Source organism: Malus domestica, chromosome 14 (genome assembly GCF_042453785.1).
Source record: "Malus domestica chromosome 14, GDT2T_hap1".
NCBI classification, from domain to species: Eukaryota; Viridiplantae; Streptophyta; class Magnoliopsida; order Rosales; family Rosaceae; genus Malus; species Malus domestica.
Genome location: NC_091674.1, coordinates 4,361,411 through 4,375,321, shown reverse-complemented (window position 1 = coordinate 4,375,321; position 13,911 = coordinate 4,361,411). Strand labels below are relative to the sequence as shown.

Below are 13,911 nucleotides of genomic sequence, written 5' to 3'. Positions count from 1 at the left end.
ACAAAGAAAGAGAAGTCACTTGGCATGTGTGTTCCTCAAGGCTGAAGTAATGTGGAAAGAAACTTACATGTCACAAATGATTGTCACCTTCGTTGAGCGAAACTAATATGTCACGGGTGTATGCCACTTATGGCAAAGGAAAACTTACATGTCACGGACGTGTATCCTTTCGTTGGAGTTATTTTTCGGAATGTAAGACATGGCAAATGGAGTTGCATTAATAAAACATTATTGTAGATGATTATTCTAAAATATTGTACATCAACCTCCTAAAAACAGTATATTATATCTTCGAGCGTCATATCAGTTATTCTCATGACTCATAAGTATCATGTTACAATCACAAACCCACTCTTCAAGTCATCTACCGGGCTTAAAACCATAGTGACTTCAACAAAATTCCACTCTTTCAAATTTCAGCCTCTTGCCACCTCTTAAAAATCTGCGTGTTTAACTGATGCTGAAGCAACAGAACCGTTGCGCTCCATGCTGCCTCGACTTCGTTGTTCTACTAGGGCTACTTCCATGATCACCGTTTGTCTCGGAGTTCATCTGGTCTGTTCGATGCATAATATGATCCACAACAGGTACCTCTGCAGTTCCGTCCTTGGAGGAACGCAATGCAACCTGGTTACTGTCATAAGAAATCGAAAGTTCCTGCTCTAGGGAAGTAGGTACTATTCTGTTAGGGTGAACATCCTTCGACAAGGAATTCGACCCTGCATTACTGCAACATAATTTGAATAAAAAAAGGTTAACCTTTTGGATCCTAGATAAAAACAAGAAAGTAAAAGATTGATCATGATGTCTTGTCTTAACGCTAAATGAAGCGATAAAATATGTTTAAGGAATAAGTTTCTGAGCTAAAATTATGCGATGTATGATTTGGACCCCAAACAAGAAAGTATGATCAGTATTATTGACACAATTATCTGAAGTAGTGAACGACAGACCTATTCCTTGCGGACTTGGGCAAAGTCGTCTCGACTTCTTTAGATACTTCAAGAACATGTTCACCACTTCCGCAAACTCCACCTTCTAAATATTTTGGGTTACCTACATCATTTTCCTTTGGGGGGATTCCATTGGTGAAGCCAGAAGAGGACTGAATTTGAGCATTCGATCCATTTTGCCGAACCTTATAAATTACCTTTTCTAATGTTTTGAGAGCTTGTTCCACTTCAGAACTGATCAAAACATTTCTCTTTCCATTTACATGATCCCTTTCAGCAACTCTGTTGGGTGTTTGAACCTCAACCTGCCTGCTTTCTTCGCTCTCTACCTCCTCAATCTCACCAAATGAGCTTCCACCTATAACTTGTGCAACTTCTGAAGCAGCTTCACTTGCAAGGTTAACTTGTGCATCATCTGGAGCAGCTTCAATTGCAGGGTCATCATTATCGACTTTCTGATCCACAACTACCAAACTCTCATCTGTCTTATCTTTTTCCAGATGTTCTTCCGAGAGACAGAATGTGTCACTGTGTAGCTTGTTTTCTTCCAAAGCCCCATTTGATTCATTATGTGAATAAAGAGCTTCACGTATCCGAGAGTACAGCGGGCCACTCAAGACCTTACTGTAATCTTCGTTGCAGTTAAGCTTAGAAGACACTACCTGTAAGTTTGTAACAGTGTTAAGCATTGGAAAAAGTGAAGAAAAGTGATAAAAATAGAGTCCCATAGTGAAGGGATGCTTGCATGCAGTTTCGGCAGAACGCCCAACGGGCAACCTCAAGAAATTTCTCTACCCTCCCCTTCCTTTTCGAAATATCTCTGAGTATATACTTTGTTCCATATGTCTAATCTTTAGCTGCATCGTTTTATACTTAAATACGAAACATATAACCTTTTGATAGAGTTTGAAACCACTGCCAATGAGCTGCCTCGAGATAAAATTTATAAGGGATGGCGGGACAAAATCCATCTTTATATCCATACTTGCTATTGTCCTACAATAATAAACATTGTTCAAAGCTTTAATTACAAACCACAGAACAAAGTCAACAGATATTACATTCAAGTAGCCATAGCTTACCGAAAGTAACTTCTTTCGTTGGTAACCTTCTGCAAAGCAAAGCCACCCACCAAATCTATCATTACAGCATCCTTTGATCCAGCAGTAGCCTCATTGATGGGACAATGAGTACCATCAATGCTTTCCAAGTCGGAGATCTGAGACGAGATTTGTGATAAATCAGTTTATTCAGGTTTCTATTTTGGAATTGCAGTATTGGGAATATGGGTACCAAAATAAAATTGAAGCCAAAAGACTTTCGGTTACCTACCGATTTCAAGAGCACAACAATCAGATCATCTTGGAAGTACTCAAACATAAAATAGTACACAGCAACCTCCCTAGGTGAAAGTGGCCATGGAATTTTCATCCTTTCTTCCAAAAATATAACAAAAGTCAGCATTTCATATGGAAATATTTTCGAAAGTGAAAGAAATCAAATAAGAAATTTTTAACACATGATATAGTTTTATGTTTTGTCTTAGACAAACCTCACTAAAGATATCTGTTCACCGATCCGGACCTTCTGCAGACATTTGGTAGAGAGGACTTTGAAAGTTGGAACTGTAGACTGAGGCCACCTGGAGGAAGTTAAAATAAACCCATTTATTGTCTAACTTGAGTTAAATCCCTTCAGTACATAGTCATTTAGCTCCTTAACGACACCCTTGATGCGAAATTGCAGCCCACTTCTCTCAGGTAGAAGCACTATAAATTATTTATGAAAGAAGTGTAGGACAAAACAGAAAAGAACTTTTTCGATATAAACTCCATCAAGCAGACCATATCTCATTACAAATATATGCATAAATCAAGTGCGCATGCAGTGACTGAAATGACTTACCATTTCTTGTAAAGGTCTGACTCCCATGAGATGCATAAACCTACAACAAAAGGAAACTTGTTAGTCTTGACTTATTTAAAGTTCGATATTGTTAATGAGGCATATGAACTTTCAAGTATTTTAATTTCACTTACAGACATCTACAGGCCCGTCTACATAGCCTTCAGCAAGTAATGTATGAAAGGGACTGCCTTCAATCCCCTCACGATACATCACACGGAACTCTTCATTATCCTGTTTTAACTGTAACAGAAGTATATTTTTAACGTAAGTGTCATGATATAGGGGTCACAACACCTTGTCGATTAAAGAATAGAACAACTTAATAATCATTATAACATTTAACGACTACTGATCAACATCCCAATTGAAGACCGCCCCACCCCTCCACCCCCCCCCCCCCCTCTTCTAAAAATACAAACCATTTTTCAAACAAGCGAAGGTAAAAAATTATAACTTTACAATGTTCATGATAATGTTAAGTTTTAGAAGTTGTACACAAAGAGAGTCAAAACCTCTTTCCCCTTGTGCATGACAACAAAAATCAGCAGCCTTAAATCTCTCAATTATTAAAACGCAGAGAATTGATTCTACAGAAGCAAATTTATAATCGAGGACATGAGGGACAAAGCAGGATTTGAAGAACATAATGCAGATTCGATAACATACTTTCCATTCGGGTTGGGTTGTGGTCTCACGGGTATTCAATCCCTTGTCATCAACAAAGGAAGCACTTCTTAACATGTCCAGTAAATTGGATACTTCAGCCGTCTTTTCTTCAACCTCATTCTCACTGCATCCTGCAGGAGCCATAAATCTAAACATTATTAAGTGATCACATATTTGCTTACACTATCTTAAGATATTGGTGGTGCATGATTGGTGCCGGACTAAAAATGTCAAACTCGAAAGGGAAGTTGTTAAGAACTAACAACCTTCATTTTCATTTTCCTTGGAACGAATCAGCTGATTCTTGACGAGGGTTTTCAATGCTTCCTTATCAGTTAGACTAGGAGATGCTAGTGTTCTGTCCAGCCTCTCCCTGTACTGAGTGATCTTTCGCGGTTTCTCCATGTTCGCATCTCCAAGAAACTGGGAAGATCCTTCTCTCAGAAACTTATGCTAACAATCAAGCCAGATATTCCCAATATTTTGCAGTTTCAACCCCTTAACTAATTATATTCAAAACAAAAATTAGAGTCTGTAATAATCAGGAATAAACCTCTAAATCCATATATGTGCCAAAAAAAAAAGACACAAACAGCTATACCAAATACAGGTTTTTCTTTTTTACTTTAGCCAAGTTGGTTAGAGCAGTGCGTTCTCCGCACCCCAAAGTTCAAATTCTATTTCCCGTAGTTTAAATGAATTTAATGTAAAATATGCTCGCGTCAAAACACTCAAATATTCACAACAACAAAAATTCAGTTTTGAACAGCTGGGTGCAGAATAAAACAGATACACTAATTCTTGAGCCTAAAAGAATCCAATTACCATGAAATTCATAAATAAATAAAAATAATCCATAAACAGCATCATAGATAACAAAAACGAAAAAATAAAATAAAAACATTGAATCAAAAGTTTAAAACTTGGACTCACAGGAAGCTCTCCTACCAGTTGCAGTTGCTGCCCAGTTCACAACTGTGGAGTCTGCAGAGAACCCAGAATTTGAATACTGAATTCTTGAGGATGTGCAGATCTCAATAAAAAAGTAATGATTCCGAGCACTGAGAAAATAGACAAGGCCACCTGATCGTTGATACCACCCAGACGGGTTTCGAACATGGAAAAAAAATAGGCCCTTTTTCCCCTTGGGCGTAACGATTGCAGACGCCTAGCTGATAACTAAAACCATATGTTGACAGTTGAAGTACGTATCATAAATTAAAATACGTAATTTGTTTTTCATTTTTATAAATAGTAATGGGGACGGGTTTTTCAATCCGATAATAATTAAGTATCGTACTTGTTATTTAAAGAAAATATAATCTAAATTCTTTTTGAAGATTACCACTTATTATATTTATCCAACTCATTATCAAAAGACAATTGAATCTTAAACTTTTTAAAAGAAGATTATCATTGGACCGTACTTTTAAACAAACAATAATTAAGTATGGACTCTTTATTTAAAGTGAATCAAACATGAAATTTTTCAGAAGAAGACTATCACTCAACCGTACTTTATTATTAGTATCGAATTTATCATTTAAAGACAATAGAACGTAAAATTCATAAAAAAAGAAAAATTATCACTAGACCGTACTTATAACTTAACATAATTCATTGGTGTGGAGATATGTATTGTCTCTTTAAGACAAAAGTGGGAGGGGGTCGTTGTGGAGCGGTATGGGGCGGTTGAGAAAGCGCTTGAATGTGTCCTACTAACCACATATACTTTAATGGGGAGGTTGGGGGGAATTAATACATGGAAAAGGATCTTTGGGAATTTTGGGGATTCCGTGATCGTGACCGTTCATCATACATTGTGCAGTCAATTTTCGTTAGGTACTATTTATATTTAATTTTAAATTTTAAATTTTAAATAATTTTTTACCTTAACATGTACGATGAACGATCATAATCATGAGATCTCCGAGAATTCTTTTCCTTAATACATACTGACAAACGAAGAATCTATGGACTGAAAAAGCAAAATGGAAGTAAGATTTTGTTTAGATGAACAAATGCGATGAACGTTTGGAAACAAATAAACTTATTTTTTGCTATGAACTTTAAAACTTTAATTCAATCTCACTTTGTTCTCTGAAACAAAATTTGCGCCACTGTATTTCTTAAAACTCGACTTTTGTCACATTCCGTCGAATTTGTTAAAAAAATGTTAAGTTTGTGATGTGGCACTAGTGGAGCCCACTTATGATATCATATTTTCCAGATTAGCTTAAGAATATATTTAATATTTTGAATATGTAAGAAACATTAAATCACGCCAGTGGTTAAAAAACATGGAGAATGATTCTCTGGTCTCTTTTTTTCCCTCTTCTTCCCTCCACTTCTATTTAAATGATCACAACTAAGTCACGTCAATATCTTATATTAATTTTTTTTATACAAAAAGAAAGACAAAATAGAGAGTGAGAAAGGAATTGATGAAAAAAGGATAGAAAGAGTATGAGAGAGAATCCTGGTCAAAAAAACATAACAATGTCTTTGTGATTGTTAACAGACTTCACCATAAGGCGGAGAATATCAACTTTTTCATCACAGGGATTGAGTAGGAACCACAAAAAAAAAAAAAGGCCAATTTATTTTAACTTAACAAGAAAAGTAGATAACGTGTTGATTGTAAATCATATTTACTTGCCAAAGAAGGTATAGGTTCATGGAGACAAAATTAACTTGCTATTGTTGCCAAATATGGGGAAGCGATATGGGTTTTCAATTTTGACTTTGTGCACAGCTCTGCCTAATTTTGTCTCTTAATTCTCATCAGACTTATCCAATAAACAATATGTTATCATATTTGGTAGAAATCATCTAAATGAAAATAGATGTCAAATTTTGTTAGCGAGAATCTAAAACTTGTACGTAGTGAGCCACCAAGAATTGTTCATGCGGGTGTTGTCAAATGTCAAAATACTGATGCCTGAAGACAGATATTTTTCACACACTTATTTTTACTCTTAACAAATAGAAAGTGAAAAAAGTGAGACAAATTATTTTAGAGTTTGTCACATCACATCTAGATATACACTTGTGTTTGTTTTTTGGTCAGTTCACCTAAATATACCAAACATCAAATATTTATTTCCATAAGGTTAGAAAGATCATCTTTTTAAATTCTATGATTTGTTTGTTAACGGTTGATTTTTTTTTTCTTTCAAAATTTGTAAATCATGAAGGTTTATTTACTGCCACGATTTACAAAATATATATATTTTTAAATTCTCTCAATATTTTTCTTTGAATAATCAATGTGACGGGTGCAAATGAATAAAATACACGTGACATGATGGTGATTGCAGCAAGAGGGTGGTTGACACGTTGAATTATTCGTCAATCAGTTAGGGACGTAGGGCATTCAGTGACGTGGCCCTTTGCATTTTCTTTATTGGTTCGGTTGGAAGGAATAGGCAGCCACTACTAGATTCGGGCCATTAGTATTAGGGATCGGATTCCCTCCGAATCCAAATGAGCTAAGCTTACTAATCAATTATCTCGGGTCATTGAAATTTAATTTAACGGTTATAATTATCATAATTTTTAGATGATCTTCTGTTTGTAACCGTTGGATCAAATTTCAGTGGTCCGGGTTAATTGATTAGTTCCGGGCCATTCATGCAAGCTAGCTAGCTTTCGAATTGACTACTACTTTTGTTTTTTTTTTTGTTTTTTTTTAACAGACAATAGTATCTACATTAAAAAGATGAAAAAGTGGGTTAAACTTTATAATGGATTTGCAATACTAATGTGATTTAATTTCGCATTTGGCGAGAATCAAACCTAACATATCTCACTTACAATTGAAGATGAATACTATTAAACCGTAGTACTAAGTGGCTGACTATTAGTTAATCTAGTACTTGAGTTCATTCTTTTGAAATAGCGTACTTTTATTGTTAAAAGTTTTACATGAAATTGTTTAACTTCTGCCATTTAATATTATAGTGTAGTGATATTTCTCTTTATTTGTAAGTCAGAGGTCTTATGTTCAATTCTTGCAAAAATAATGAATTTGAACTCCATTATTGTTAATCCATTGTGAGACTTAAGTACTTAACATACCCCCTCACTTTCTTAGTGTAGATAACATTGTTTGTTAAAAAAAATTTGTTTAACTTCTTAATTATTATTATTTAGTCATTCAATATTTTAAATAAATGAATGGTTCATGGTGAATACATTATTTGTTATATATACAATTAAGGATTGCTACATATATAGTTAAATAACTTTTGGTTCAAATGATTTTTTACACACCTCAACTCGGAATGTCCACTAGGACTCCGAATTGAGCTGCGCTGGGTGACACCTGGAAGGTGACGAAGCCATAAAGTGTGATGATGTGGGAAAATGTGAATAAATTTAAACCTAAGAGTGCCTAAATACCAGAGTGCTCTGGTGAGCGGGAAGGAACCTACTTTGTTGATGCACAAAACCGGAGGGGTCTTGGAACAACGTAAATCCGACTGTGAATCTGCAAGAAAGTAAAGAACACAAGATGTATCGTGGTTCACCCCAATGTTTGGGTTACATCCACACTGATGTTGATATTGTTTCACGCTGAATAATGAATATACAAGAAGGCTAGAGGCAGTATGCTCTCTAGCCTATTTTCTCTCTTCCCATGGCCTAAATCTTGACCCCCCCTAATGAGGAGAGTGAGGAGTCATTTTATAGAATAATGGATCCTCACTTATTACATATTTGCCCCTTCATTTGTTACATAATTACATTCAAGTCCCCGAGTATTTATACGAGGTCTAAATACGGAGGCCCTAAATATGGTACAAACAGTAGTCCCCCAAGTCTTTAGTCAAGAGAGTCTTTTGGCTGGAGACTTGAAATTCAGTCCATGTGTGGGCCTAAGTAACTAAATGTCGTCTAGAACTGATACTCTATATGAGGCGGTGCTCAATGTGAAATGATGCTCAACTAGAAGTAGCACATGTTGCGAGGCTGCTTGGCTTGTGGCTTATGTTGCCTTTGTTGGCTCGGCTTGTGGCATTGAAGGTGAGGGATCTCTTTTATAGAATAAGGGCTCACTCCTCAATACATAAATGATGGGCTAGAGTTGATGCTTGCGACGAAGCGGTTGCTCATCAAACAGCGATGCTCTCTAATGATGGTGAGGGAGTCCCTTTTATAGAATAAGGGATCACTCCTCAATACATAAATAATGGGTGTTCTCTAATGAAAGTGAGGGAGTCCATTTTATATAATAAAGGTTCGCTCATCAATACATAAATAATGGGCTAAGTCCCCCAAGTATTTTTCATGAGGCCTAGTTGCGGAAGCCCAATATATGGTACATAGTGTAGTCCCCCAAGTCTTCAGTCAATAGAGTCTGTTGGCTGGAGACTTCAAATTCAATCCATGTATGAACCGAAATGGCGGTTGTTCGGAGGCTGTCTTTGTATACCGTGCACTGAAACTTTGTAAGTGAAGCTTTGAAAGTGAAGCTTTGAAGCTGGAGCTTTTGTAAATGAAGCTTTTGAAGTCGGAGTTTTGTAAATGAAGCTTTCGAAGCTGATTGATATAAGTGATGCTCATGAATATTTATGTTGATTGACATGAGTGATGCTCATGAATGTTGACATGAGTGATGCTCATGAATGTTTATGTATGATTGACATGAGTGATGCTTATGTATAATTTTGGAGTACTAGACGTACTTTTGATCACCTGGTTGGTGATAATAGCAGCAGGCTGCCGAATAATTTTGGAGTACTAGACATACTTTTAATCACCTAGTTGGTGATAATAGCGATAAGCTGCCGAATAATTTTGGAGTACTGGACGTACTTTTGATCACCTGGTTGGTGATAATAGTGGTAGGCTGCCGAATAATTTTGGAGTACTGGACGTACTTTTGATCACCTGGTTGGTGATAGTAGTAGGTAAACCTTAAGTGGGGGGATGGAGGTTGGAGTTTGAAGCCATTGGGCCTGGCTCTTTTGGGCATACGGGCCTTCGCCCTCTACATAACATTTCATCCCACTATCTTGCCCTTTTTTTTTTGGGCATGCTGCCTTCTTTATACATCAGTATAACTATGTTGATAATTGCTCCAGTTTGCAGAAGACAACTTAATAAAATATTCATCAATGACAGAGGGTATGGGTGTGCCATGTTTTCCACTTCCTCCTCGGCTTTTCTCCATCTCCAGACATCTTTTCCTTTTTCATTATTTTTTTCCCTTTTTCTACTTTTGCTTTCTGCTTTTGCTTCTTCTTTGGTTTTACTGGTTGTCGATGCCCATGGAATCTGAGGAGACTGCATTGGATGCTTGCAATGATCTCCCGCACTTGCATTTCTAGCTCATTGGCTTTCTACTTTTGCTTTCCACTTTTATTCCTGTCACTTCTCCTTTCTACTCATTTCTTCCTTTTTTCTTTTTCTGAAATATTCTCTCAACAACATCATAGTACAACCCACATTTAGCCTATCCTTCGGTGAAAAGTCAGATAACCACAAAAATCAAAGCCGTGATAAACAGGTGTTGAAAAATGAAGGGAGTTTCGGCGGCGGAGAACCGATTCAAAACGACACCATTAGCAGGAACTGGACCCTCGGAGGGAGATCCAGAACCTAAAGAGGGAACGGTCGTCGGGGAGGCTGTGGTGAGCATCGTCGTCGTATCGCTGGAGGAGCCGATTCGGGTGACATGCAATGGCCACAGCGCTCCACGGAAGAGCGAGGTATAGCCTCCTCAGTTGCATAGTTTCTTGAGCTTCCAAGCAGATGGGAGGATTCTATGATCTGGGCTGTGCGATAGAGAGTTCCAATCTGGTGTCAACTTCTGAAAGCTATCGTTAATCATAAATCTTTGAAAACTCCAATTTGATCTTCTGTCAGCAACGTGGAGAGATCGATAACAAAGAGGACTTTGGGAGCCTACTCCAACTTAAATCCCATAGACATGGGCTTCTGTCCAATTTGATCTTCCAGTGACGATGATGGTGTTAAGTTTGAGATCTGCATGTCGAGGAAGAGCTGCGTGTGCCACTCGAGCTTCTCCACCAGCTAAACCGCCCGGTCCTCTTCACTCTGGTAAAACCCCAAATTCCTCAGCCAGGCCTCGATGTAGGGAAGGTTGTGGGCTTACAGTGGCTTCTTCTTGTCTAGCAGCTTCTTCAACCACTCGTCCTCCGGCTCCAACGATAACTCATTTTCTTCCTCCGCCTTGGAGGGCTTGGAAAACACCAGGACCGAGAGCTTTCTGGAAGAGTGAGTGAGGGGATACGGTGGGAATTTTGGTGAAAGTGAAGGGTACAGAGTTGGATACTTTGGGAGACTTGAGGAAGAAATGGATGAGAAGGTGATGAATTTGGAGAAAGAAATGACGAACATGTTGAGACTCTGTTGTCATTTTACAATATTTCAGGGGTTAGATCTTAGAGAGAGAAAGTTTGGAGCTTTCGGGGTTAAAGATGGAGAGAGGGAGAGAGGAAGTTCATGTAACTGGAATTACACAAAATAAGAGGGACATGATGTACTCGAGGAATGAGGGATTTGCTCAGATCCAAAGGAAAATCCAGGTTTTGGGTTTCTGCAGATTCACGGTGGATATTGTGAGGTCTCACGGTGGTGAGATGAAAAAATGAAAGAGAACCGACATAGCTTTTCGTGTCGGTTCCCACAGACGGCGCCGAATGTTGATGCACAAAATCGGAATGGTCTTGGAACAACGTAAATCCTACCGTGAATCTGCAAGAAAGTAAAGAACACAAGATGTATCGTGGTTCACCCCAATGTTTGGGCTACGTCCACACTGATGTTGATATTGTTTCACTCTGAATGGTGAATATACAAAAAGGCTAGAGGCAGTGTGCTCTCTAGCCTATTTTCTCTCTTCCCATGGCCTAAATCTTGACCCCCCCCAATGAGGAGAGTGATGAGAGTGATGAGTCCTTTTATATAATAAGGGCTTCTCACTTATTACATATTTGCCCCTTCATTTATTACATAATTACATTCGAGTCCCCCGATTATTTATACAATGTCTAAATACGGACGCCTTAAATATGGTACAAACATACTTCACACGTGACGTTAGAGCATAAGTAAGTACAGTAGAGTGGATTAAGAATCGTACCCTCGAAAGAATCTCCAATACTAAGAATCGCCATGAATCTTCAACGATAAGAAAGCTCAGCTAATAAAGCCTAGAGGGTGAAAACAAAAAAGGGTGAGTGGTCCTCGAAATAAAATTTGAATAGAAACCATATAAAACATTATAATCCCTCGCTACAACACCTGGATAGTTTCTAGAAAAATCATACCATGTATCAATTTGAATTCAAAAGTACATCAACAGTAAAACCATAAATATACCACAACATAGCATCTCATCAGCAATATCAATAATCATGTGATTAATAACTCATACTAGCACGCAAGTCGGAGTCACCTATGGTGACATGTACGGCTGATATTAACTCCTAAGTTTGAGTCACCTATCACTTGTACGACTTACCCATATTTCATCACATATGCTAGCTCATCACATATTTCATCACATATGCTAGCTCATCACATATTTAATCACATATGCTAGCTCATCACATATTTCATCGCATATGCTAGCTCATCACATATTTCATTACATATGCTAGCACATCACATATTTTATCGCATATGCTAGCTCATCACATATCTTATCACATATGCTAGCTCATCATTTATTTCATCGCATATACTAGCTCATCACATAACTTATCACATATGCTAGCTCATAAGTTGAAGTCACCTCAAGTGACCTGTATGACTTATCCATAGCTCAATAAGTATACCTACACACAAGTTGAAACCACCTAAAGTGGTCTGTACAACAGGACTGGGTGTAAATAAATACGCTTAAGTGCTACGATCACGTGAAGACTGTGCGAATAATCGCAGGTCACCTACGAGTCGGAACCACCTATAGTGGTTTGTACGACAAGATTGTGCACCTACCTTGGATCCAAGGTGAGCGTAAGGTGCAGGAGGTGAACATCACGTGAAGGACTGTGTCCTGGCCACGGACGGGAGCACTAACACCAAGGTGTAGGTTTATGAGCTCTCAATGTATCTCAACATAACATGTACGACTCATGGGCAACCCGTACGACAGTGTTGGAGTTGCTTAAAGCATGCATGTAGTCATGTCATAACTCCATCATTTCAACTAATACCATAAACTTACCTGAACTTACCTGGGTGTCCTGCGTTCACCTTTGCACTTCAAGCGTTCACAATAATTATGTGCAGGTAATATACACATGGATATGCCATAATGCAAATCTAAAACTCAACCATATCATAGTATTTTTCCAATACACACACACACACACACACACACACATATATATATATATATACATATATATATATATATATATAATGTGGCGTAAAATGCACAATCTATAACGCCCTACTCCCAAATTATTTATTTTCGGAAATAATTATCGGGCATAAATCCAACTAAACAATAGTTAAATTAACTATCATTACTTACGTTTCCTTATTTCAATTTCTTGATTCCTTCCACATTGATTTATGACCAACATCCAATCACTAAAAACATAAGGTTAAATCTTGTGTTTTCACCAATTTCCTTCACATTGCTCAATTCCCAAACAAGATTTTTGTTTCAAAAATTGTATGGCTGCATCTAACGTCTTGTTAGATTGCCCATGTACCATAAACAAGGATCAAGTCATTCGTAGTTCACATTAGTACTTCAAAGCATTCACAATAATCATAATTAATAATCAATTTATAAACGTTTATGGAATTATCAATCATATATATATATATATATATATATATATATACACACACACCATCACATCCTGGCCCGGGGCGGACCACTTCCCGAGCCCATTCCACCACTGTAGCACGATATTGTTCGCTTTGGACCCTGACTACACCCTCACGGTTTTGTTTCTGGGAACTCACACGAGAACTTCCCAGTGGATCACCCATCATGGGATTGCTCTCACGCGCTACTCGCTTAACTTCGGAGTTCCGATGGAACCCGAAGCCAGTGAGCTCCCAAAATGCCTCGTGCTAGGTAGGGATGGGAATATACATTTAAGGATCACTCCCTTGGGTGATGTGGGATGTCACAATCCACCCCCCTTAGGGACCCGACGTCCTCATCGGCACACCACGGCCAGGGTTAGGCTCTGATACCAAATTGTCACATCCCGGCCCGGGGAGGACCACTTCCCGGGCCCATTCCACCACCGTAGCACGATATTGTCTGTTTTGGGCCCTGACTACGCCCTCACGATTTTGTTTTTGGGAACTCACACGAGAACTTCCGAGTGGGTCACCCATCATGGGATTGCTCTCGCGCGTTACTCGCTTAACTTCGGAGTTC

At 38.1% G+C, this 13,911-nt stretch overlaps 1 protein-coding gene across 6 annotated transcripts; it reads right to left on the bottom strand.

Moving 5' to 3' along the window:
* Positions 1 to 200: 200 nt before the first annotated feature.
* LOC103454182 (uncharacterized) lies at positions 201 to 4,806 on the bottom strand. 6 transcript variants are annotated; one of them, XM_029092374.2, is made up of 11 exons: positions 4,461 to 4,806; positions 3,794 to 4,030; positions 3,528 to 3,658; positions 2,993 to 3,101; positions 2,859 to 2,898; positions 2,506 to 2,595; positions 2,286 to 2,385; positions 2,036 to 2,172; positions 1,847 to 1,949; positions 954 to 1,615; positions 201 to 727 (listed from the first exon to the last, which is right to left on the bottom strand). In XM_029092374.2, the coding sequence occupies exons 2-11, from the start codon at positions 3,930 to 3,932 to the stop codon at positions 451 to 453; spliced, it is 1,788 nt and encodes a 595-aa protein (XP_028948207.2). In that variant the 5' UTR covers positions 3,933 to 4,030; positions 4,461 to 4,806; the 3' UTR covers positions 201 to 450. The 6 variants fall into 6 exon arrangements, with proteins under 6 accessions (XP_028948207.2, XP_028948208.2, XP_028948212.2 ...); XM_029092375.2 differs by having other exon boundaries at positions 4,476 to 4,796; XM_029092379.2 differs by having other exon boundaries at positions 3,794 to 3,950; positions 4,476 to 4,721.
* Between the last annotated feature and the right edge of the window lie 9,105 nt (positions 4,807 to 13,911).